The 27,268-nt window shown below is 44.1% G+C and overlaps 1 protein-coding gene across 1 annotated transcript in view; it reads left to right on the top strand.

Moving 5' to 3' along the window:
- Znf407 (zinc finger protein 407) overlaps window positions 1-26,873 on the top strand; it is a 374,631-nt gene extending 347,758 nt beyond the window's left edge. The window contains exon 9 of the mRNA XM_005065398.4: window positions 24,513-26,873. Coding sequence (XP_005065455.1) covers window positions 24,513-25,849 — 1,337 coding nt within the window. The 3' untranslated portion in view covers window positions 25,850-26,873. The remainder of the gene's footprint in view (window positions 1-24,512) is intronic.
- Window positions 26,874-27,268: the final 395 nt, after the last annotated feature.

The raw sequence follows: 27,268 nt of genomic DNA, 5'->3' as shown, positions 1-27,268 counted from the left end.
GAATCCAAGCACTAATTAGCACTTATGCCACAGCATTGTCCTGAAAGTCCCCAAGCTGCTGCTGCCAAAAATAGAGATACGTGCACTGGTGCTGCAGCCGCTTCCCGCTCAGCAGAGCTAGCGAAGCCCTTGGAGTTGCAGAAGCCTGAAGGCCAGAGGCTTGGGCAATGTGTGGCAGTCTACCCAAGCGGGCCTCACCCCGGACTTGGTTTCATACACATTGTTCTGTGATAAGAATTCTTACAGAGGGTTAGCCACCAAAGATGAGTGTCATACCTTAACACAGCTCAGGTCTGTGCTGAAAATCTACAGGCTTCTTGCACCACAGACAATTCCATTCAACGTGTTCTGTCTGAGCAGAGAACATGGCCCTTTCCCAGGGGCACACACTCTTCTCCTCACTGGTAATTGATAATTTTAGAAGTTATACTCGAAGGGAATTTTAACTGATGTCAAAGTTTTAGTTAATTACACTAGATGATTTTTTGAGATTAATAATTAACATCCCTCTTTATAACTAAATATCCATAATTAATCAGCAAATCATAACGTGAAGACTAATTAACTTCAAACTCAAATTCTAACAGAAAATCCATATTACTCTCCAGCATCATTAATTACCAAAGTAATCAAACTTATCTCTCACGGGTTGCAGCATAAAGCTCTTGGGTTCATCAGCTTGGCCTTGTGTGCTGAAGCCTTTCCAGAGGACTTGAGGGGCAATGGTGAGATTGCTGGATTGCTTGGAACTAGCCACATGCTGCCTTAGTGATAAGCACCAGGGCAGCTAGCGGGGAACCCAGTAAAGCAGACAGTCCTCAGACTGGTAGCTTTTCCACGGGAGGTTAACCCAGGAGCGCTCTCTGGTGAGAGGGTAATTTGGTTTTGTCTTTAAAATGGAACCAAGCTCTTTTTTCCTCCTCACAAAATGCTGGTTGGCTGATTTGAAACAGCTTAGTTAGCAAGAGAGAGCATGCAGTTAGCAGGCTCACAAAAATTTTTTTAACAACAAAAATATGTTAATCATGAAGTGCTAAAAACAACTAAACGTGGGTGATGGGAAGAAAAAAATGTTACATGCAAGATCAAAAAAACTCCCACGAGTGTCACAGTATTGGTACCCAGTTTGGGAGAACTGGCTGATGCCACTGCTACTGTGCAGTGGGGTGGTAGCTTCATAGAGGTTTTCTATAGAATGTAGCAGTTAATGTGTAGTTAAAATCCCTGCCTCCATCGTTGTACCACCTAGTTTTCAAGCACACATGTGGAATACCGTTCCTTTGTGTGGCAGCTGTAAAATCCTCAGCAATTTCTACTGTCAAGAAAACTCTGGATAAATAGGGGCTGTTAACTTAGGCAGATATCGGAGGTTATTTGGTGGCAATCAGGAACTCACGGCACTTCAACTAATGGGTTATGATCAGAAACTGTTCTTAATAGCCAGCTAGACGGATCTGAATATGAAGATTTCTATAATTTTGTTGTCAGCTTGTGATGTACTCTAGTGCTAATTATTTGGAACAATTATGTTTCCCTAATAACAAAAGAAGCAGCAGTGAATTAAGCAAGCTCACCTTCATATCTGCAGACAACAGTTCAAATGCACTTCCATTAAGAAATAGCATTTCTTTTTGCTTTGTGGAGCCCTAATTATTTCAGATGCTTGTCTTTTAAGGCCGCTGCCTTACTTCTTCTAAACCTATTCCGTGTGTCAGTGTGCATGACGACTTCAGTAACTAGTATTTTCTCAGGCTTTGGTTTGTGTCTGTACCTCCCTTAGACTGCTTACTGCATTTGGTTATTCAAAAACCATAATTAGTGTAGTAATTAACATGTAGGTCCTTCAGAGGAAGACTGCTAGGACCTTGGGACATCTCTCATCATCCTGACTGATGTGTGGATGATAAAGAGACTGAGGTTGATGTGGTGACAGGATGTGTCCTCTTGCATGGTAACTGTGCTGCAGGGAAATTCAGACAGGACCTTGGTCCACAGGGCCTCACGTTTGGAAAAAGTAATTATCCACACTGTTTCTATAATTCAACTAGGTGTTATCCTGCATTTGCAGCTGTCAAATCATTTGTTTTAAATGATTTTTTAATATCTTATGAATACTTGAAAGTTTTGAGTTTTGCACATTATCTCCTACTTTTTTAATGCAGAGGCCAGGATTCCTTCCTTCCTTCATTCATTCATTCTTGCTTTCCCTTTCTTGTCTCTTGTTTCCCTATTACCTCGGGTCTCTCCTGACAGTTTATCAGAGGCATCTGATGCCAACTTCAGTCAGTGCAGGCTGTATTTTCTGAATTGTAGTCAGAAAAGGCTCAACTTTATACATTTCCCTAGAGGCTTTTTGGTCCAGTTTCCCCCTTCTCATGACTTGAAAGTGTTGTTTCAAGCCATGGTAAGTGAGTGGTACATAACGAGACTTGACTGCATGTGAGGAAAGCTTAGTGATGGCTCTCATGTCCCCTGACATTAGTACTGGCCCTTCTCTGTGCTCATGTCAGTGAACACTGGCTTTCCATTCCTATGAGCAGAGTACCTTGTGTCATCACTGACATCTGCCGCCAGACTCCTGGCATTTCGTCCCCCAGTAAGTGGGGTGATAACTTCAGAAGCACGTGCCCTTCCTAAGTTCAGTGATGCCCAGACGAAGTAGCCAGAACCACATGATGGCAGCATGGCAGAGGCAGTTCACCTCCTGGCTAGGAAGAAGAGTGAATAGCAAGAGCCAGGGGAGCCAGGGCCGGCTATACCCTTCGAAGGTCCATCCCCAGTCACGTACTTCCACCAGCTAGGCCCTACTCCTGAAAGTTTCCAGAACTTTCCAAATTAACACCACCAGCTAGGGACCATGCATTCAAGACATGAGACTATGGGGAACAATTCATTTTAAACCATACCCCAGCATTGTTTTAGATCATGCCCTAAAAATGCTGCTAGGCCATGGCTTCCTCACAGACTGCAGTTCCGAGTGAAGAAGGAAGAGGACATTAAGTGTTGGATGGAGGTGTTGTTGGACAGAGAGCAGTTGTGAAGGGGACTTCTGATGCATGTTAGTTACATGCTTGTCATGGTACATGAAGACTAGCTATTGAGCCGTGCTTAAAATGGAGGGATGATTCTGTCTATATCTTATTATCAAGTAGGCCTGTATTAACTGCATACATAATAGCTTGTTCATTTGTTCAGAGTGGGTAGTGGGTCTTTACTCTTAGTTGCTGAGAACTGACTACGGTGGAATTTGAATCAGAGAATAATCAAACATTTTAGCACTATGAACTCTTTATTGTTTTGTATTTGACTATGTATATTTACTAGACCACCATTGCCAGTCAGAACATGGAGTTGCTGTGGCATAGGCATCGTTTATACTGGACTATATTGGTGCTGTTGTAAACTGAGTGTGTAAATCTATTGTTTCTGATATGTAGCGGTGGTTTTAGCTTTTTTTTTTCTTTCTGTCTCTTTAATTTTTGAGATTGTCATATCATTGCATTTCTCCCTTCCCTTTCCTGCATCCAAACCCTCTCATACACTCCTCTCCACTCTCCTTCAAATTCTTGGCCCATTTTTCATTGTTACTGCATGCATATATGTATATAGTGCTACATAGAGTTCTTTGTGTTGGTTAAAGTCTCATGGGCTTTTCCCCATTCAGTTTGGCATGTCCATTGGTGTCATCCTTGTTCAGCTCACATTTGGGCATTTTAAATTTTTTATTTTATTATATGCATGGATGAGGGTTACATGTAGATGACTGTGGTACCCACTGAGGCTGTAAAAGGATATAGATTCCCTGGAGCGAGAGTTATAGAAGGTTGTGGGTTGCCTGACATAGCAACTGGGAATTAAATTCAGTCATCTGCAAGAGCAACAAGTATTCCTAACTGCTGAGTCATCTCTGTAATTCATATATAGCCCTCTTCATACCATTGAATCTGGTAGGAGGAAGAAGCGTTGAGAAATCTGTGGGTTCACATGGTGGTCTAGCATGACATACAGCATAGAGGAACTGTGCCCCATTCACGAGCTGTAATTACTTTGAAAAGTGGTTGTAGAGAAAATGAAAAATGACTGCATGAAGCACTGTAGCCAGACGAGTGTACACCATGAACTGCTTTACATATCTTTCCCAATGCTTCAGATATTGGCCAACGTATCCATGGCCCCACATTGTGGACATAGAAACTGAAGCCCTTTAAGCTTGAAGAAGTTGCCCACATGCTGTCACTGCATTATAGCCCAAATCTGTCTGTATCTTCAGTGTGCCTAAAGACATGAGTAAGGAAAATGATTAAGAAAAGAACTAAGTCATTAAGAGTTAGCAGGGAGTCTTGCTGTGTGCATAAGGGAATGTAAAAGAAGACAGCAGTGACCACAGAGAAAGCTGGAGTTCCCTCCCCATCCCTCCTAAACACTTGGCAGCTGGAAATTGCCGTCATGATGTCATTTTAGCTGTGACAGAGGCCTTGTAAGGAACTTGAATCTCTCACATTTGGCTGGTGCTGAAACATAGCAAGAGAGCAAACAAGCAGCAACTAACTGAGCAGGAAGCAAGTGTTCAGCTACTGTATAACTGACGGACAGACCCGTTAAGAACGTTAATTAACTACAACTATAGCCATCTGGTAGACAGTCCAGTTTGCCGTCTTCCTATAAAACGAAGGAGATCTGAGGGTGGTCTTTCCTTAATGAGGTAGAGTGGACATGGACAAAACTCAGTCTAAATGGCAGTAAGAGGCCCTTAGCATCACCCATAAGCACAGCGCTGTGCTTGGCTGACAAAGACCACCTGGCTTCAGACCGTTACATGTCTTCCTCACAGGCACCAAGTCACACATATTTAGCATGTTAGAATATTTCTTACTCTTTCAGTTTCTGTACCACCAATTATAAATGAAACTTAAAAGTAAATGATACCCTAACCTAATGATAATGGGGCTTCTTAAACACCAGAGGATTATTTGAACAATGAGGCCTGTGTTGTCTGTAAAATGAACAGGAAGCTGAACACATGGGATTTGTCCTCAAGTGGTAAAACCAAGCCACTGAATTATGTTGATATCTACTGATTCTAAAAGGAAGTCATAATGATTCCTACAGAGTCCTTAGAATCTATCAATAAAAACAATGGTTTTGACTAGTGTGCACCAATGCAACCTTCTCTGGAACCATCTCTACAACTGTGTCAAAATTGTCACATTAGAGAGTCCCATTGTTTCATCAGTGGCACTCAGCCTGACACTTCCCTACAGTTTTGCCTCTCCCAGACTGACACATATATGAATTGAGAGTATGCTGCTTATTACTTTATTTAGCATAAAGTTTTTGAGATTCCTTCCTATGTAGAGTCTAACGTCTCTTAGACTTTTTCATTACTGAGTAGTATTCCGTTATATAGATGTACCAGTGTGCTTTTCTGCCTGCTGGTGATAGGTATTTTAGTTGCTTTGCTTGGAAATGATCACTAACTATGTTTAGCACAGGACTCTAGTTAGACTTGTGTTTTTATTTAATTAGAAGGATGTTATGAAAAGATGTGGCTAAATTGTTCCCCCAAAATGATTGCACTACTTTGCATTCTCATGAATAATATGTGAAAGTATTATTCACATGTTACGTGCCCTGTCCAGCACTTTGTACCATTGGCCTTCTAGCCAAAGTCTAGTCCTTGGGTTGTATAGTTCATAGTGGGTTTGGTCTACGTTTTCATAGCGAATGTAGATGTCGGTTTCTTTTTTAGTGTGTTTATGCATGGAATGCTATAATTTTTAGAGAAGTACTTCCTGTGGGTGAGTAAAGTATACTCCCTGTGCTGTGGATCTGCACAGCTCCTTCCTGCACAAGCTTGCTGATTATTTGAGGGTGATTTTTACAACCTGATTGCCACCCCAGGCCCCTTTGTGGCAGCCTTTGGAACTCCTTGTTTTCTCCCTTGTCTTCTTTCTCCCCTTCTCCCCTCATTGGGTTTTCTCCATGAGACTTGTGGCCGAATCAAAACTCCTCTGTTGATGTACGCTGCCTAGTGACAAGTGCAGTGCTATCCTCCAGCTGAGTAGGTCAATCAGCAGATGCAGGTTCCTCAATGTCTTTACAAGGCAGCTGGCATTTGATCAGGGACAGGGTTTTCCTTCACTTTGAGGAATGCTCATTATCTGTTTTTTTTTCCTTTTGAGAATTTTATGCATGAATACAATATGTTTGAGTCCATTTCCTCCTCTGCAGCTTCTCTCCTGTCTTGCCCTGATCACCATTTTCCCTCCTAATTTGAAAACATACCTAATATGACTACAAATTTGATTATTATAGATGACTACTAATCTGTATTTTTAATTAAACATTACATTTTTAAATGGGTTGCACAAGCACAATACGCCAAACAAGAGTAGAAACATACATATAGTATAACAAAAATAACTTTAAATTTGTATCAATAAACCAAAGCCCATACCAATATAAACTATTTTGAGGTTAATCATTGTTTTTTAGATTAAAGTAGATTCAGTAGTCTACCCTTGTGAAAACAAGTTAGTTTTTTTCATTTGGATTAAAATGCATATTAACAGCGAACCATTCAGCTTTCATTGTGTACATGAATTGTAAGCATTGATCTTACCTCTATAAATATCTATTTTGGCTTGAGTTTGGGGTATCCACCAAAACAATTGACAAGTCACTGGTTTTCTACACGTAGACTCTGCTCCTTCAAAGAGTGGAAATGAGGCTAAAGTTTCTTGAAAATGCAACAAGAATATGTCAGGCCTATCTGTGGGAGCCTCCTGAGACAAAAGCACCCAATTTTATCATGGCTCTCTTATTCTTCACCATGCTGTTCATGTAGCTGTTTGGTAAATGCTTTGTCTGGAGCATCCATTTATTCACGCTCTCTTTACTAAAGCACTGTTGTTCTGTGTTTTCCACCTCTCCACCCTGTTCTCTTACAAAATGGAAACCTTGATGTCCAGAACCTTGAGTAACTTTATAAGGTTTCTCAGGCTGAAAGACCAGAGCCGTGTTTTGGAATCTCACATGGAGTATAAACTGTATTAGGATAGATGCTTGTGCTTTTTCACATAAGGGCTCCACCTACTGCTGTGCAACCAAGAATCTGCAGAGCTTTGTGTGTGTGTGTGTGTGCGTGTTTTCCTTTTGCTCTCTGTTTCTTCATCTTTGTGAGTATGCATATTCCATCTCTAAATGTTTAGAGAGTTTCAATGTGATACAACACCCAGGTAGACTTGGCTATTTTTACTGTTACTGAATTTCCATTCAAATGATCAGAAGCAGGTCTTTAGGGAATTCACACTCAGCTAAATGTGGCTACTATAAATCCATCTGTGCTCTTATGTTATAATCAGCCCATTAATTTCTAGATCTAGATAGCATAAATGGCTGCTGTGTTGAGGAATTGGGGGTATATCCAATATACAAGAGAATTTATATTTTCATATCCTGCTTTAAAATCTGAACAGAAGTCTTTAAAGATAAGATGAGCCCAGTCAGTAATGTTTTCACTAGACTTTGCAGGGAACCCTCTAATTGCCCAGCCAGTGTCATGATTTGTCAGCATTAACCAGTAATACCAGAAGTCTACAGCTGACAACACCCAGAAAACACACCCAAACTTGAAAGCCAAGTAGCTAAGGGACACAAGCCCACATTAGGCACTGTTGCCTCATTTTTAATGTCATGCATTTGAGAATTCTAGGGGAAAGAATCTTGCCATCAAATGGTTAGACTGTGAAATTATCCAATCGGTGATCATCAGCACCAAGGCATCCTTCCTACTTTGGACAAAGTCTCAGAGCCTGTCACAGGCAGAATACAGCATCCCTCAAGACTTAGCCCCTTTGAATGAATACCCAAATGATAGAAGTATAGATTTACTCCAGTACTTTTTAAATTCTTTTCCGGCCCCCTCTCCTCCCTGTCTTACCCCACTCTGTGTGTGTGTGTGTGTGTGTGTGTGTGAGACAGAGAGAGAGAGAGACAGAGAGAGAGAGAGAGAGAGAGAGAGAGAGAGAGAGAGAGAGAGAGAGAGAGAGAGAGAGAGAGAATGTGTTCTGTGTTGTCTTGAACTAACGTCTTCTGTGCAAGTCAGGCATTTGTCTCCCAAGTATACTGTGGTTTCAGCCATTCACAAATTCAAGCTGAGTTTTGTTGAGTCGAATAAAGTTACATTCAAGGCAGTTTCTCAGTAGATTGGAAAGTATTTTGAAGGGAAAAATAAGTATTCTTTAGGAAAAATGTAACCAAAATTCAAGCTAATTTTTAGTTCACCTTGTAGAATATTTAGAATCCTGCTTCAGCATATATAAATTTTAAAACCCATTTAATAAAATAAAACTTGAATACAATAAATAGAATTTACTAGAGAACTAATACCAATGGGTTGAGCTAAGTTATAGTTGAAGGATTACCTTGGTGTTATTATGTTATATTGGGAAACTGGTTATGCATGGTTAGTGGATAGTATATTGGTCAGATTAGTAGCAGGACAATTTGGAGCAAGTATTATTCTAGCTAATGAATGTGAAGTAGACAAAGGGAAACCCAGAACACAAGAATTAGTCTGCACACTGAGATGCAGGGTCGTACTTCTAAAGGGTGACTGCTGCGTCACCTGAGGGCTCATCTCTGCAACCTTAGTCACAAGCAATGCTGGCAAACTTGTGTCATGTGACAGCTTTGTCAGGCAAGCCTCTGTGCTGGAGGTTCTCCTAGGAGGTATGTCCTTCCTGTTCAGTGTGTAATTTATCTGAGAAACTTCTTGGAATTTCTAAAATTATCAGTTATCTTAGTGATACTTTCCAAACCTAGGTCCCTACTAATAGATAGCTCAGCACTCTGTAAATTAAGTAAGATAACTGTTAGATCTCCAGGAAAATGCAAACATGCACACACAGTAATCAAGTGGGCATATATAAAAGCTGAGATAGATAGTGTCACTCTCTCTGTTTTGCCCTTTGGCGATTCTGCTTTGAGTTTCTTTCAGCCAGCAAATGAGGAATTAATTCAGGACTGTCATTCTGATTGCCTTGCTACTCCAAGAAAGAACAGAGCATTTTTGTTCAGTAGAATGCCTGACATCCTATAGTAGTGAACAGAAGCGAAGGTAAACAGAGGACTTCCTACAATGTGGAGAACATTCCAGGTTGCCCAGCCCATCCTTTGCTTTTGTTAGTGAAGCTAGTCATCAAATTGCCTGTCTTCTGATTTTATATAAAATGGGACATGTGTGAATATTCACAGTTCAGTGATCATTTGTCATAAAGGGCAGTGGCCAGAGCAGCAGTGGTGCCATGCTGGCCCCATATTGGCTTTTCTGTAGTGGTAAAAAGACCTGCATCCTCCTGGGGTCTGGATGCTCGCCCCACTCCCTGTTATTCTAGAAAGCACCTTCCTCTGAGTGATGAATTTTGTGGTCTTTGTAGTACAGGAGCCTCCCAGAAATCTAGTCTCTGTTTTTCTGGTCTCTTTTAAACATTTTGAATTGGTCTTCACTGTCTGTATGCCTCCTATGACCTTTCCAGTTTCTTTTCTTGGACCTGAGTATAGATGGAAGTTTCTGTCCTACCAAGTCCTGAAACCATTTAATTCCAAATAAACACACAGAGGCATATATTAATTATAACTGTTTGGACTATTGCTCAGGCTAGCTCTCTCTTAATTATTAACCCATTTCCATTAATCTGTGTATCTCCACATGGTCTTGGCTTACTAGTGATGCCTGGATCTCTTGCTTCCTTGGCAGCTACATGGTGTATCACTGACTCTGCCCATTACCTTTCTCTAGTCCTGTTTGGATTGCCCGCTTGGCTAAATCCTGCCTGTCCATTGGCCAGAACAGCTTTATTCATCAACCAATGAGAGAAACATTCACAGCATACAGAAGGACATCCCCACCACCTGAGTCTTCAGTTGTTCATGTCTCTCAAGTCTCTTACTCAGTCTTGTTTTCTTTTCTCAGCTCCCCAGTGACTGGGTGAGCACAGCTCCTAGTTAATTTGTTCCACTGTGTGTATTCTGGCAATAGCCAAGTGTGCAGTTTGACACAGAACCCAGCCTGGCTCTGCACAGAAATCAAGTGTGTGATACAGGTGGACACTAGCATGCAAACCTTTTGTATCAACTGTGGTAGGTCCTCCATGGTCTCTTAAAAACCCCACCCAGATTGTTTTCATACATTTTATAACTTTGTCTATTTTGTTTGATATTACAAGCCACGAGAGTGTACTGTTTGTATGTACCTACTTAGAAAATGGCATGGTTTTTTTTTTGGTACAGCATTACCCCTGAAAAAGCCAATGTTAAATAGGATATTTCTTTGCTTTTGGACATAAACCCAAGGCTACCATGGGTGTGTGACTGAGAATGGAAGCACTGATACTCTGTAATACTTGGTCACATGGGCATTACTGTGTGGTACCATCCGTGTGGATGAACACATCTGAGTAGGCACTGCTCTAGCTTTCATAAGAGAGCTAAGAGAATTTTAAACCCCCATTTTCTAGGAGACAGGGTCTAATGCAGCCTAAACTGACCTTGAATTTGTTATACAGTACAGGATGACCTTTAACCCTTAGTAAAAAGACGGGGAAAGAAGAATCCCAAGAAGGTGATCATGAAAATGGATGGGTGTGGAGACTAAAACTACTACAGGGATGTCTAGGCCCGTTCCTGACATGATTACCATTAACAGCTTCTCCTACCAACAGCTTCATCCCTTCGGAACCAAACTTTTGGCATATTAGCACCTTGTCTTTCTTTTTCTCTCTCACTATCCTCAACCTCTGCCAACCACTGTGTTTGGTCTCTGCCCAAAAATGGTGGGTCAAAGTCTGACTCCATCATGCCTTATAAGCTGGGTGTCTCAACCAGCACTCAACCTTCCTGTGTCCCATCCTTCACCTCATAGTATCCCACATGTCCTCCCCCTTCCCTGTCTAAGGTCATGGCACTCCCCTTCTGCCCGCTGATCTACTGATAATTGTTAGAATGCAGCGTGCCGCACGTTGTGCCAAGTGCTTGTGGAACAGTCGGGGTTCCTTCTCTTGGGGAGTTTATATTCTGTGGAGGGGGGCATACAGAACTAAAAGATGAATGAACAAAATAGAGTAAGTGTGATGAGCCGGTGAGGAGGTGGAGGAGGTGTGATGAGAGCTTGTGAGGAGGGTGGCTTGCCTACAGGACTTCAAGTAGCAGGTGAGCTAAAGCATCCTCAATCTTTTATTGTCTTTCACCCATGCAGCTGCAAGAGCTTCCAAGTTCGATCTCCACCTTCAGTGTATCACTGGAAGGGACTCTGCAGAATCCCAACAGTAGTAGCACATATTTAGTTGTACCTCCTGGCATGAATCTCTTCAAAACTTACTGTGACTGTTGATTCCTAAGTTCAAGCTCAGACCTCAGTATTGTATAACCAAACAACTCCAGCCTCCTCACTCTACGTTTCTGCCTCCTTCCCCCCCAGTCCCAACCTCAGCCAAGTCTGACTGTTTGCTTTCATCTGCTCAGAACAGTCTAGGGGTCCTCCACTATATATCACTCCATAGAAACATTCTTATTCACCCTGCAAGCTGCATGGTTTCTGTGGTGCTTTCCTGGTTCCTGGTATAGATGGTGTGAATTATTCTTTCTAATAGATTATTAATTCCTTACACACCAAAGTTTTTCTAGTTCAGATATAACTTGTTGATATAGTAGACTGTCAATATTGGTGTTTGTTGAATAGTTAATATAATAAACAATCCTAGGAAATTTAAAGTAGTAATTTAAAGGAAACTAAAACCTTAGCTTTTATAGAAATGAAGAACAGTATTACTGAATAACTTGGAATTTATTAAAAACTTTGTTTCAATACTGGCTTTGAACTCCACTGAAGGTTTGACATTGTTTAGTGTTCTTACCTGTCCTTGGTGAAATCCAGATAAAATATCATCTTCCATCATCATTCAAGATGCCTCTGATCATACAGTGTCTAACTCTACTGTTTGAAATGGCATTCTCTCCTCATTGCTCAGCAGATAATTACGCAGCAGTTTTGTTAAGAGAGTGTATGCTTGGCCTTTTAAAGAAATTTTTGCTTGGATTCATTTTAAATCCCTGACTTTGCATGTCTACTAATGGGTACAGTGTGCCCACATACAACTCTTGCAACTTAAACAGGCTGCAGCCAGACCCCAGAAGTGCTGTTTCTGTATGATGATGGCCAATTCCTAGGCCTCCCTAATTCATAATTGGTGATCCCAATAGAATCCACTCATAACGGGCAGCTGTGGATGTACAGCAAGTCCATAGGAACCCATGTCACAAGGGAAGTGATGTGCTGTAACCACTTGCCCCGTGACTGAGCCTTGTTTGTCACTGGTAGGAGAGTTTCCCTAAGGCAGATAGTTTTGCTCTAGGTGGCATGGTTTAGCACCAGAATCCTAGGAGAACTGCATTGTAGTTCTATACTGGAGTTTAGCAAGGTTCCATCCTTCACTCCTCTCCATATGCGATCTTCCTCCCTCCCATCAGGATAGTTAGGAACCCAAGAGGCAGGGTTCCTCATACCAACCCCTGGTCTTCTCCAGAGCCTTTCATGCTCTAGACTCTACTCCAAGCAGACATTCATTCAGTATTCTTAAAAGTATTATATCCTGCCTCTAGAGTCCACAGAAATCTACCATTACACCTTCATGATGATCAGGAAGCATTCATCACATCCATGAATCATTCTAGACCATGGAATTAGCTCTGTGAAGAGCCAGGTGTGATCACAGCCATCACATAAGGAAGGACCATCCTTCTCAATTGTTAATGTAGTTTCTGATGCATCAAGTGGACCTGTGGGTGGAGCCAGTACTAACATCCTCTGTACTTTGTTGATTTACTGGTCCCAAGTTTCAGCATGGATACTTAATCAGCATCCTGAGCAGATATCTTGCAGCTGCACAAAGTTCACATTGGGTTTTCTTTTGAGTATCACCCACCATGTATCTTGTGATGCCCAGGGCTAAAGCTAGACTTGCAAACCCTCTTGGAGCTCAGGTGGATCCCTTGATTAAAGCTTCCCCACCTCCTGATCAGGCAGAGCCCATCTTCAAAAACATGAGCCCTCAAACTGCCTTTCTGAGAGGCTTGGGTACCTTCGCTACTGCTGTATTAGTAGGACACAGGTATCCCTGGGCTGAGGGCTCTCTATAATACCCCAAAACTGTTTTTCCAGCCTTTTGTAATAGAAGGCTCAAGTGCCAAGCATGATGCTTCATTTTCTGTGTCGAAGCTCATTCCCCTCTGGGTTCTGTCACATTTGCCCCCTAGAGCCATGTAGAGTGCATCTACACACCAGATCTCCTAAGAAAGCCGAGTATTTTCAAGTCCTCTGTACTCCTCCCTGTTTAACAGTGTTCCTCTTAGAATGTGTAGCTCAAGGCCCAATACATAATCTGCAGTGCACCCAGGCTTTTCTTTCTTTAACCTCAGTTCTTGTATGCATGCAGCCATGTCACTGTGGTGACCCTGACAGCTAAGACTTCGAAATCCCTCTCCCACTCTCCTACTTTGGCAGCTTTTAAAAACCTTTGATTGTAGGACCTTATATGTTTCACATGAAATTGTTTTACAGGTGTGACTTCCTTCAGATATTAGTCATATCTGTTCATTCCATACCCACATACATTACTTGCATTATATATTTATTTCATGTTATGTAAATATAGCTATGCTTTACTCCCTTTAAAGTGTAGCAAAAGCCTGATACTGCATGAACTCTATCTACATGCCAAGCACAGTGTTGAATACCATACCTGGACTCTCTCACTTACTCTTCAAGACCATTAATAGTATTGTCCCACTTTATACATCGAGACCCCAACATTTTAAAGTTCAGAAAACTGTCTAGAGCTATGCAATGTCTGAGGGTTTACTAACTTTCAAATTAAGCGGTTATGCTTCCACAGTCTCTGGGTGCCAACAGTAGGCATGAGGTGCCTGATTAGAGATTTCCATCTCAATCACAGCCACAGCAGTAGCTGGGAAGTCACCATCTGCCCCCGTTTCCCAAGCCACAGTCTACTGAGGCTGCCATGAAGAGGTAGTGACTCTTGAACAAGACGGGTTGTAATAGGGCAAACCCAGAGTGTCGGGAGCCTGTATCATTCCCCATAAACAGTATGGTTATCCTTCTTTCTTCAAGAGTGTCCAATGTCTTGATTATATGAATAATCAATTTTCCTTCCTTTATGGAGAAAGACACCATGATTTTCCCAGCCTGATTCTACAACAAGCCATGAGAAGACACTGTGGGATAAAGGCAACCGGTCCTTCTCTTGGCTCACAAAATACAAGGGCTCCCAGAACTGAAACCACAGCTTGTGCTTTTCCTATTGGCTTGTGACATTTCTGAGATTATTTGCCCTCGCCTATCAGTTCTTTTCCTTATTTGAGGCAGGACTGAGTCACTGTCGGGCATGGAAGCTGTCATGGCAGGTACAGGGTCCACAAACTCTGAGAGTTCTCTGTGCAGTAGAGCACATGAGCACACTATGCAGAAAGTTCCTAGTGGTTGGTCACTTTCAGGTTAAAGGAATGTGCAGCTGAGAAAGACTTAAATATTCTCTTATGTTCAGATTTTACTACTCTCTCCACAAAACCCAGATCCTTCCATGGTGATGATAAATGTGTGACACCATGCAGGTGTCAGGTATATTCTTCCATGCTTGAGTAGGAAATTCTAGATGTCAACATGCTAATGGTTTCACTGTGCACACTTCCTGTCCCTCTGTGTTGTTCTTTTTCTCCCATCTGTCTCCCTTTAAGATCTCAGAATGGGCCATGGTGTGGTTCTGTTTTCCATCCCTTAGTTAGGTGGAGTGATGGCAGCAATCCACGGGAACTGTGGCTCTGGGAGCCAGCCACTGATACACTGCCGCAGCTCCCTGTTACCTGCCCTTTAAAAACCTGTGCAGGTGCCGGGCGGTGGTGGCGCACGCCTTTAATCCCAGCACTCGGGAGGCAGAGGCAGGTGGATCTCTGTGAGTTCGAGGCCGGGCTGGACTGACAGCCTCCAAAACAATACAGAGAAACCCTGTCTCGTAAAACCAAAAAAAAAAAAAAAAAAAAAAAAAACCTGTGCAGGTGGTGAAGATGAAGAGACTACAAGTGTGCTGTAAGCTCTGTCAGGACTTTCATTCGCACCAGCCTGCTGCAGAGACTTTTCCTGTGGATGCCCATAGCTTCACCTGGCCTCTGACACACTTGCGCCTTTGCTGGATGCATACAAGACCTCTGTGTGGGGAGTGGAAGGGGCAGTGTGAAGGCAGAGCACCTAACCAGTCCCTTGGTATGGCTGTGTTTGTGCTGGTGTGCTCCTGACGGTGTGTTTATGTATCCTTGATTGCATGTATGCACTACATGTATGTCTGATGGAAAATGAGGGCTGACTTGCCACATAAAAATTTTAAATTTTAGTGCTTAGTAGTTAGCTTCTGTGGCATCCTGTAATGAAATCATAGGACATTGGGTGTAGTCTTGTGCTTTGGGGTTGTGCCTTTGACTCTGTGGAATACTGGTGTCAGAGAGCACATGGCCTGCCTATCTGAGAGCACCCCATTCCTTGTAAGTGTTTTGCGGAGCGAAAAGGCAAACACCTGTTTAGCAAAACTTTTGAACACCTTCATGAACTTGATAAATAGTTTAAGAAAATAGTTTTCATATTTCCACCTTTGGGCAGTATAGTGGACTGGTATAGCTCTGTGTGTAGCTTAAGCCCCATAATCTGCACTTGCTACATTGGATCTTTTACTTTACTTTAAATATACATGGACTTAGAAACTTGATAGAGGGTTCTTGTGTGACATGCATAGCTGCCAAAACAGAGTAGTACAGAACTATCACCTCCTGGCCCCTCGTTTGCCATGTGTGCATGCAGGCATTGGCTAGCATCTTGTAGAATCATACATGTACCTCGTGAGACAGGATCCCAGTGTCTCTGAGTCACTGTTTACATGATTTTTGTATTGTACTTTCTGGACTTCCCTCTGAATCTTCCTTTCCCCTCCAAATCCAGGCCAGGTGTGTGGAGGAAGGACTGACATTCATTCCTGTGTCTATAAACCTTTGCCGTGGGGCACCAGGCAATTGACCATTGGAATCATAAGCTAGTGTTTATTTGTTCTTGTCATTTCCGAATTTAAGCTTCATGATTTGTCCTTCATTTGAATTTTTTAAATCAGCCTTAAATTTTAGTATACCATGTGTATATTACTCTTTAGGGCCCAGAGCACAAATGTGTTATGATTTTTAAATAGGAAGGAAGCATATAAGGTTTTTTAAAAGATCAAGTAAAGATTTCAATATCCACTGGTTGAAAGGTAAACATTACATTTTTCATGTTGACCATGACAATTCCTACCAGTCCTGGTCTTATCTATGCCACCGTATGCAGGAGGCCAGAGGAACAGCATGAGCTTCACCCAAGTTAAGCCATAGCACTGAGCTTCCCTCAGCCTCGTGAGTTGATGTCAGACGGGACTGATGCCCTCTGTCCATTCCTCCTCACTGATGCCCAGCCTCTTCTGCTGGTGCTTCCAGTCTTGCCTTCCCTGTGGTGGGAGCAAGCTTTGCAGAGCTGTCCCCAGCAAGGCCAAGAGAAAAAGCAGCATGTGCCAAGACCATATGACTCACTTTAAGATGTAGGGAAGAAACCCGCATTGTCTTAAGTGTATACAAGCAGCTGCTGTCATTTGGCTAGGAGCAGATGTTCGACCTCCAAGAGCTTTGCAGATAATTAAAATACTAACAGTTAGTGTTTTACCCCAGCTGTAGGTTCTGTTTACTGTAAATTTGATTTTAATGGTGCCTCTGTGCTGTTGCTGGGAAGCAGTTTGCTTTTTACCTTCATACAAAAGTGTCTGCAATGAAGACAAATGCATGTTTCCTCTCATTTCCTCAGGACAGGGAACATGGTACTGTAGTATGGAGGAGATAGGGCCTGGGCTGGGAAAGAGAATGTGATCTTCTCACAGGGCTTGCCAGGAAACAAAGGGGAGACAAGCGGAAGCTGCTTTGTTAGCCCTCTAAAGTTAGCCTTGTGAGAGGCGTGCCCTCCAGCGACAGTGACTAAGCTTTGTATTTACATAATTTTAAGGTATGTATAATGTGTACGACTTTTGAAAAATAGGTCTTGTCTCCTGATGCAGTGTTATCTGTACTGAGCATTTATAAACCGTCAGAGGACATTTCGGAAAAGGTCGTTGGACTTCTTAATTTCCTGATTTCATAAAATAGAAAAGAATGCTTTACTAGTTAAGTGAAGTCCAACCCAGGCAGGCTTCCATGAAGAGACCAGTGCTGTCTTCCTGGAAGAGTTTGCAGGTCTTCCGAAAGGCCCCCACTGCAGGGACGGTGTTCTCCAGCCCTACCACAGGCCTCTAGCTTCCTTGTGGGAGGAGGGGAAGCTGAACGTTGACCCAGGTGATGGTGTGCAGGAGTGAGGGAGCCTTAGCCCCCAGCAGAGTATGTTTCGGGGGAGGGGGGGCTGCACAGGAAGGAGATGTGAGAACACCCAACACAGTCTGGACTTCTGGCCCATGCTCCCAAAGTCACATCTAGAATGTGAGAGGCACCCTGTACAAGTACAAGCATAGACTTCCCTACTACCTCTGCCTCCCCTGTGCTGACACCTGCCCCTGCACCTCTCCCTTGGTTTGTCCTAATGGACTTGAGACATTTGAGCGTGCTGCTAAGTCCACCAGCTGTTCTTAAGAAGTGCTCTTCGTGAGTAAATGACAAGATCAGAGCACTTTACAGTCTAACTTAAAAGTGCCATTTCATCACTATGTGAGACTTGATGACACTATTTCTGTCACATGAGGGGAATTTCCAAAGTTATACCATTGGCATTTAATGTTGTATTGCTGCAGCTCATAGGACTCTGTTGAGCAGAGAAATAGTTAACCACTGCCTCCCCTCACGCCCCCCCCCAAGCCTGGCAGGATAACCTTAAAGGACGTGTTCTCACCTCACTGAGTGAGATTTGTGTGACCAGCTCCCATTTCTGCCAGATCTCCATGCATGAAAATGATAATATATACCTAAGGGTCTGATATAATACAGAATTTCTTTAAAGGTAAAATATTGTCTTTTTTTCTTTGTCACTCTTCAGTGCCCATGGAAATACCTGAGCCCACAGAGACTATTCTTGGTAAAGTTAGAAACCCGAACAAGTATATATTTCCAACTTGAGATAAAATGTATTCAATTTTTTCTGGATTTCTTAGAATTCTTTTCAGAGGTCTTTCATAATCATCTCTGTCACTACCAGCACGAAGCATAACACCGGTGGTACTCAAGAGAAAAGGTTAAAACACATGGTGCCTAAATGCTTGTCCTTGTTCATTATGTGCCAAAATTTACATGGTGCATCTGGAGAGTTTCTTATTTGACCTCATACCTGAAGAGCTTCTCAGTGGCTTCACTTCAGCTATTTTTTAACAGGTTAATAATTTCTTTTGTCTCTCATGAAGCAGAGACCTTCATCAACCTGGGGCACACTGGTGATTTCCACTGTAGTTCAGGGTATACCTCTGTATGGTTACATCTGGTGTAATTCCCAGAGCCGCATCACTGAGGCTCACCTTAGGCTCAGAGTAACCTGAGACAAGCCTCTGCGTTTCGATGGTTACATTTAACAAGTACATAAAATGCTAAAAGTAATTCTTAAGTTTGTGTCTCAAAAATCCTCTTTCTGTTTTCTATGTGAATTTTAATAACACTAGCCAGAATGTGTTTTTGTATCTCATGATGTAATAGGCATGAGATACTGACCAACCAGTATTCTCAAAGAAAAAAAAAAGTTATGCCTTATTTATTGGCATACAAGGCCAAGAGGTTTCTCCCACCCCCATTGTTGTTATTATTCCCAGCACCTGCTCTTTTTTTTTTTTTTTTTTAATCCCAGACTAGTCCTACACAGGACTGGACTCGGTTTTTCCGACAAGAATTTGAGGTTGTCCATATATGTGGTGGGAGAGGCTGTGCAGAAACAAGGAGTCCCTCCCTCCCTCCCTCTGTGGACTGGACCAGACAGCTGTGCAGAGACAAGGAGTCCCTCCCTCCCTCCTCCCTCCCTCTGTGGACTGGACCAGGTTACTTAGAAGGCTCTCACTCTTTATAGCACCTTGGAAGCGGGCACCCTGCACGATGCCAGGGATTGTTGCTGTCTTTAAGATGAATAAATTACGGAGCAATTATCGACATTGACTTGACTGGCTAAACTATTGCTGACTGCTATTGTGAGAATAATGTATTCCCTGCTTTAAACTTCTAAAAGGTTATATTTCACTGAATTTTAATTTGTCATTTTTCCTGCTTTCACTTGAGAAACTTATAAGCTTTTGTGACATTAAAATATGGCTCTAATTTATTAGCATAATCTGTTAATATTGTTTCATTTTAATAGACATTAAGTATGATTTTTTAACATTCTTTTTTAAATTACATTTTAAAATGGAAGTCAGGAAAAATTATACATGGCTTAAGAATCACAATGTCATGTGTGCCCCAAATTTTTATATGAAAAGTATTATTTTTTGGATCACTTCATATTGAAGGTGTTTTAATTATGACAGTAAAGCAGCCCAGCATTTTCAGGGTTTAGTAGCTTAACGAAAACACAGACTCTAAACCACGGAATCTGCAGCATACTCTAGCACCATATAAACATTTAGTACTGTTCAGGAGAGGCTCCATGTGTGAAATAAATGCTGGCTCATAGCTGCAGAGCGGTTTACATAGGATATTAACACCGCTCTCGTGGGCGTTAGGCATCTCACCCCACGACACGTCTTTTTAATACCATCTTTATCTGCTACACGATGCATGAAATCTACTTTCAGTTTTAGAACCGCCAACAACCTTTGACCTCTTTACAGCAGACACAGTGTGACCTTTCTATTGTCATCAGCCTTCATTCTCCTGAAAATTCTATGAATTTTTATTACAAGTTTTTTTTAAACCAAGCTGAGGCTTCCACAAATTACTTGCCACAGATGAGATGAAGTTGTTGAAGTGGTGTTAGATAAGTTTTACAGCCAGCATGTGTGCTGAGAGGAGCCCAAGCCTGTGTCCTACAATGTCATAGACCAGTAACTGCTGAGCCTACTATTGGATAAATACATCATTTTATGGAACATTGATTGTTCTATAAACCCAATGGAGTATTATGCTCTATGATCAAACCATTTAGATTGTGTGTAGAGCACAGAAAATGCCATATTCAGGATGGTACTAAAAGTGCCATTTGTGTATTTTATGGATGTCATTACAGGGGAAACTTCTCTCTGTAGGCCCTGTTTACTGCAAAATTTTTTAGTCTGTAATGACATTTTTCATTCACAACGTATGCCTTCAAGAGAGGGGGCCCTTGTTTTATTTGTTTCATTTGAGTTTACTGCACAAATTCTGTACATTTTAATTAAATGTAAGCTTAACAAAAGCATAAGGTATTTATGCGGGGGGGGGGGGGGCTAATGACAGTAACCATAGACTAGCTCACACACAAAGGAAGAGGTCAGGTACTCCCAGTTCCATAGCTGCCCAGAGCCTGACAGAGAGGGAGCATGGTTTGGGGAAGCACTACCCTTCACAACTTACCCGTCTCCCACAGAGTGGCATTGTTCCCATCTCTGGAGCCGTTTTCTTCCAGAGAGATTCGGCAGTTTCACTGCTGTGTAGTATGGCTTAACCAAAATCACTCTCTTGAAAACAGACCCTAACCAAAGACAAGAACAAAACAAAATAAAACACCTTTATTACTTTATTAACAACTCAGTTGCTAACTCTCCCTCATGTTTAGACATGAGCAATATCTCTAATCATGAAAGCAAATTAGCAATGAAGGGGTTGTCTAGCCATGAACAGGGCTGCCTTTTAAGCCCATCCCCAACTCCTGGACATGACTGTGTCGCCCTACTGGAAGCAGGTCCAAGGACTAAGTATAGGCACTCTGATACGTCATCCCCCTGAAATTCAGCGATGCCTTTTAAAAACAAGTACAGCACCATTGCTGGCTGAGAATCCACTGGCAGTTAAAGATATGCTTGCTGGAGCTCCAGCAGTGACTAACCCTTCTAGGGTAAAACCTCAACAGTGCCCTGTCCGCCAGTGCCCCTCCATGAGGCCGTTTGCACTGGGAGGTGTCACAGTCCATATTCACTAGAGAGAGCATGTGTGCCCAGTACATTCTTGATGCTAACCCAGTTGGAATCTGAAGCTGTGGTAGAGATTCACATCCGTTTAAATGACACTTGAACTTCTACATGGTTCCACATTAATTCATTATGGTTGAAATGGAAGGATCTTCAATGGGTGAATCTTTTTCAATCTGATTGAGGCTGTTACATTTTATAGGTGCTATTTTTCAAAGCAGTACTGACAGCACTCGAAGTTATTAAATTGCTGAATCAAAAGACGGACCTGCACTCACATTTATGAACTCTGATGGACTAGCCGGGGGCCGTGCTGCCAGAGGTTAAGATGTTGGTGGCATTAAGCTTCATCACAGACCCAACTGACAGCAGTATTTACCCACACAGTTTACTTTAATGGTTTGGAAGTAGCTTAACCTGTTTCTGGATTCAAATGAACTGAACAAGTGGTTCAGAATTCATGATTATCAACACTGCCAGGGAGTCAAAAGATTTTTCTGCGCCCAAGACGTTTTCCTTGAGTTGCCCAGTGAGGATTGGAATTGCTAAGGCTCAAGCAAGCGACCTTTCTGCCTCCTAAGACTAGGATGCTACTTTTGTCCCCCAACTTGGTTTCTCCTGACTTTTATCTTAATGGCAGTATTCCCTTATTTTGTAATTATTGGGGGCAGGGCAAGTTGATTGCATTGTTATTGCCTGTTTTTCCTCTGAATTATGCTGTGTATGCCCTTGAAATAAAACTGAGCAAAAAACAAATCAAAATTAGAATATAGGAAGGCAGCAAAATACTGCACCCTGAGCTGAAAAGTTGAAGCTCAGTTATGAACTTGCATGACTAGCAGAGGAGAAGCTGACAAGTGTGTGGCACTCAGAGAAGAAGCCTGAGAACAAGTGAAGTTCAGATGACATGAGGGCAGACGCTGTGTCCTCAGAGCAAAGCACTGGTCCAGGCAACTAAGAGCTGGTTCTCTTTTGAAAGGAAGGGAGACTGGATGACAGCAGGAGCTCACAACCACAGGCAGGTTCCCAGGCACTGACAGTCCTTGAGACTCATAGGGAGGTACACCAGATCCCCGGGTTGGCCTGCAGGCTGCAGCTTGAACTAAGATTTCGTGGCTTCCTAACCCTTCTAAGGCCCACAGCATAGAGAGATTTCCAACAAAGACAAAATAACATTTAGAAGCCAGTGAATATTTCCAAATCCAGGACCTCTGTCCTGTAGTCTGTGAAGTGGCCTGGGCGTGTCCTCTTGGCAGACAAGACCAGCAGCTCCTGCCATCAACCCCCAGATGTTGCCCTTACCCAGAGGCCCTATCTGAGGCCTGCGCCCAGATTAACTTGCTGAGCTACAAGTCTAAATGCCCTCCACATGCCCCGTGGTAAGAGGAAAGCTATAGTTTTATAAAACAGAGCATGTTAGTGAGTGTCAGGAGCTTTGTGTCAGATGCAGATGTTATGGACACAGGGAATGTTGAACACAGATGCGAGTGGATCATTTCCTGTTTGGGAGGAGAGGCGGTGACAGTGAAACTGTTTACGCTGATAGAGGAGCTAGGAGAGAACAGGAGCTCTAATAAGAGTCATTCTCTCCTTTACAAAAGCAAAGCCTGCAGTTCCCAGCACGTCTTACCCTGCTCAGTTAGGGACAGACTTCCAGATGAGGTCACAGTGGTGTGCAAGTGTGTGTCCCACATCCACCCATGCTGCAGGCCGCTCTCTTTGACCTCCTTCCTCCCATCTGTGCTGCTGCTGTGAGATAGGCCCAAAGGTTTCTCTCCTAAGCCAGCCCAGTCCTGTCAGGGCTCATCCACCCTGACTTCCTGGGCAAGCAGCTTGTCTGTGGGCTTGTGGCCTCAGACCACAGGGTGAGCTGAAAATAGAATGGCCGGGTAAGTGGCAGGGCAGAAGCCTGCACCTCCTGTGTCTGGCCTGTTGATAGCCCCAGGCCAGGTGATTGGCAGAGCTCCCCTTCTAGCTTCTCCCCTGTTCTTCCTTCCTGTCCCCTCCTCCCCAAAGCAGGTCACCTCATTTACCGCCATTGCACACATCCCAAGGGTCTTAGCTGTCTTTTCAGAGTCCCGGTGTCCTCACTAAAAGGAATTTGAGGCTGACAGGGAAAAGCACACATTCTGTTGTTACCATGTCACAGTTCATTTTTTGTGTTTAAAATAAGCATGCAGCAGGTTTCTGTCCACAGATGCCAAAGGTGGGGTGTGTGAGCGTGCCCAGGAGCCTCCACTCTGCCTTGCCCTGCAGGCGTCTTCCTGTCCTCTAAGGTCCAGGTCATGGGTCTTTAGTAGCCTGAGTGTGTGGTGTCTGTCTCTTCAGCTTTGCTTGCCCCTCCCACAGTGTCTGAGCCACTATGGAAGTGTCAGCAGACACAGCTTTAATGATGGCGTCTCCTTTTCCACATGGGGCCCCTGACCTGAAGATGTGAAATGAGCTGCTCACTGGGCCCCCAGAGTCTACCCTTCAGGCCAACTTGGGGAGACCTTCTCCCAAACTCCAAGTGCCCAGGACTTTTGTTTGTATTTCTGTGCCCTGCACCTGGCACTGTGCCCAGCCCAGACTGCTCAGCAGAGCCACACTGGGCTACCTCTCTTGCTTTGGTTCAGTACATGTTTGTTCCTATGAACTCTTAAATCTACGTTTATTAGAAGAATATTTTCAATTTAACATGTAAAGCTTTCATTGTCCTTACTAAATAAACCAATACACTGGACTTGGTATTTAGACATTAAGAAAAGGTTTTCCTTTGGGTTCAAAGCGCCTACTGCTGGCTCCCAGCTGGCTCCTTTTGTGGTCCTTGCTGTTGGAGGTGAGAGGAACCATGTGTAGCAGTTTTCTCACTGCTGTGACAATGTCTGACAAGCAGCAACTTAAAAGAGATGCACTTCATCGTGGCGGGGCTTGCAGCAGCTGGGCACACTGCAGCCTCGCCTCGGTCAGGAAGCCACCATGGATGCAGGTGCACAGTCCCCATCCTCCTTTTCCTTCAGTGCAAGCCTCCAGCCCATGAATGGTGCCTCCCACGACCCAGGTGGGTCTTTCACCTCAGCTAACAGTCCCTCCCTCACAGACATGCCCAGCCCAGGAGCCCACACACCAGCACTGCTGGAAAGAATCTGGTTTGAATAGGTGCCCCATGTGTGTGTAAAGGCAGACATGACTGAGCAACCTCAGTGCTTCTAGTGGGGACTCCTTGGCCTCTGCAGAGAGGGCCACACATGCTTTGCTGAGGCTGCGGAAGAGCTGCCAACCTGTACCCTGGCGTCCTCTTTCCACACTCTAACTGGTCCCTGTCTCCCACAGGCATCGTGTCCAAGTCCTACGAGTGCCGTCTGAAAGGACAAGGAGCCACCTTTGTGGAGACAGACAGCCCCTTCACTGCAGCCACGCTGCCAGAGGAGTCACCTGTCAAGGAGAAGTCTCTGAGGAGCAGCAAGAGGCAGGCTTCACCCCCTGCGCAGGTCCAGCAGGTCATCATCATCCAGGGCTATGATGGGGAGTTTGCCCTGGATGCCTCCGTGGAGGAGACTGCTGCGGCCACACTGCAGACCCTGGCAATGGCTGGCCAGGTGGCCAGGGTGGTCCACATCACAGAACATGGGCAGGTCATTGCCACAAGTCAGAATGGGTCTCATGTGGGCAGTGTGGCCCCTGGGCCCATCCTCCCGGAGCAGCTGGCAGATGGAGCCACCCAAGTGGTTGTCATGGGGGGCTCTATGGAAAGCCATAGTGTGGATGAGGCCCTTAGTCCGGGTGGTGCTGTGATACAGCAGGTTACCAAGCAGGAGATCTTAAGTCTCTCAGAGGCTGCAGTCCCTCCGTCTGACACCTCCTCAGCCTTAGATGCACTACTGTGTGCTGTCACTGAGCTGGGAGAGGTGGAGGACAGGGCAGGGCCCGAGGAAAAGGGCAGGCCCAGCCACAAGGATGTCCTAATCCAGCTGCCCAGCCAGGAAGCAACCCATGCTCATGCCAACACAGAGGCCACAGAGACCCAGTTCCAAGATGCTCAGGAGAGTCCAGCAGCCATGGAAGTGCTGACACAGGTTGTCCGGCCCTCGGCCATCATCACGTCTCAGGAACGGGCCCAGGTGGCATTCAAGAAAATGGTTCAGGGAGTTCTCCAGTTTGCTGTATGTGACACAGCTGCAGCCAGCCAGCTGATGAAGGATGGTGTTACCCAGGTCATTGTGAACGAGGAGGGTGCTGTCCACATGGTGACCGGAGAAGGCTCCCAGTTCATCATGCAGGATGCCGAGACCCACGGCCTGCGGGTACCAGCTGAACATGTGGACCTGGTAGAGTCCGAAGGGGAGATCTCACAGATCATTGTAACAGAAGAGCTGGTACAAGCCATGGTCCGTGAATCCAACAGCAACTTCCCGGAGGGTGCCACCCACTACATCGTGACAGAGTTGCCTCCAGGTGTACAGGAGGACACAGGTGTTTACTCCCACACTGTGATAGAGACAGCCAGCTCTCCAGAGATCCTGCAGGCCGGGGCTGCACTCGGCGCTGAGGCTGCGGGCACAAGCAGCACAGAACAGCTGACCAGCATGGTCATCTACACGCAGGACGGCTCCCCAGCAGCCACAGTGATCCAGAGCCAAAGAGAAAACCCTGAGCTCCAAGAAGCATGAGGCAGGTCTCCATGCCAGGCACAGGGCAGTGTGCAGCAGCTAACACGCTTTGCTCGCAATGTTTACTTGAGAGGTGTGCTGCACAGGCCCTTCAGGCAGGGGTAACATCGGCCACTGAAAAGGCACCAGAGAGCAGCAGAGAGCCAAGCCTACACCTAGGTTGCCCAGTGGCCTCAGGAGAGTGGGTGGGCAGGATGAACCCTGTGCCCTCTGCTCGTGGCCCTTGCCCTTCAAGCACCACTGTGCTAAGAAGCAGTTGTCCCTGGTTTTTCTCCCATACAAGTTCCCTGTTTAGTCGTCAAAAGATAAAAGATGGCGTCCCCAATGGGAAATAGGAAATGTCTCTAGCCTCAGCTGTTCATGCAACTCTGTCATCTCCTTCCACATTCAATTACAAATCGGAGCCACAAAGACTACATCTTGAAGCAGTGAGCACATTGTTTTTTATTGCTATGAAGTTTGAGATAATGGTGTTCCCAGACCAAAGGAAGCCTGTTAGTTCATTTTATGTATAAATATCCTCTCTGCAAATATTTTAAGTGTTTCCTTTGCCATGGCCATGCTTCCCAAGAGAAATCCTTCATCTGTGGTTTGAGAAAAGTCTTAAAATTTCTATTGAGTTAAGATCCACCTTGGTTAAGACCATTGACTCTCATCCTGAATTCATTTCATACCATAATGTCTGTACATGAGATGTCCACTGTGGAAAATACCACTCATTGCTTTTTATAGCAAATATTTGTTTGTATTGGTATCTTTTTTTCCAGGATTGATTTGTGACTTCCTGAGACTGGGAAGCTGACATTGGACATTACAGTAGAGGGCCACCCCTTGCCCTGCTGTCCCAGCACTGCCTGCTCCATGGTGGATTCACTGCAAGTGCAGATGTATGTAGATTTATGTTCTGGTCATTTTTCTTGATTCCACTGATCTTTTTTTTCCAAAATTGTAAAATACCCCTTTCCTCCAAGGCAAAATTGTTTTTGTTGTTTTCTTTGAAATAAAATTATAGCGTTAAACCAGGGGTGATGGCGTCCTCTGAGTGGTCAGCCAGCCAAGAGCGCGTGTGCAATGGCCATGCTGGCCAGCCTGCCGAGGAGGTCCCTCCCTCTCTGTTTTAACCACTTCGTATGTAGCAGACAACTCCTGCAGCAGAGTGCCATCACATAAGTGGCAAATAGCCCAGGCAGATAGCATGGGTAGGGACAGGAAGCCAGTCTCTGTGTCAGCACAAGAGCCATTTAAATCCCTTCCTAATGCCACAAGTGAGAGCACCACCAGGGACTGGCCTCTTGCCTTGAGTTGCGTCCATTCCAGGGCCAGCTCCCTACACCCAGCCACCCTCCCAGCAAAATAATAAGAAAAGGTAAAACTTGAGCTCTGACACTGACTCATAATTAGCTAAGTGTGACTACTGCT

This window comes from Mesocricetus auratus, unplaced genomic scaffold (assembly GCF_017639785.1).
Source record: "Mesocricetus auratus isolate SY011 unplaced genomic scaffold, BCM_Maur_2.0 Super-Scaffold_100015, whole genome shotgun sequence".
Classification (NCBI taxonomy): domain Eukaryota; kingdom Metazoa; phylum Chordata; class Mammalia; order Rodentia; family Cricetidae; genus Mesocricetus; species Mesocricetus auratus.
This window is presented reverse-complemented; position numbering and strand designations above follow the sequence as displayed.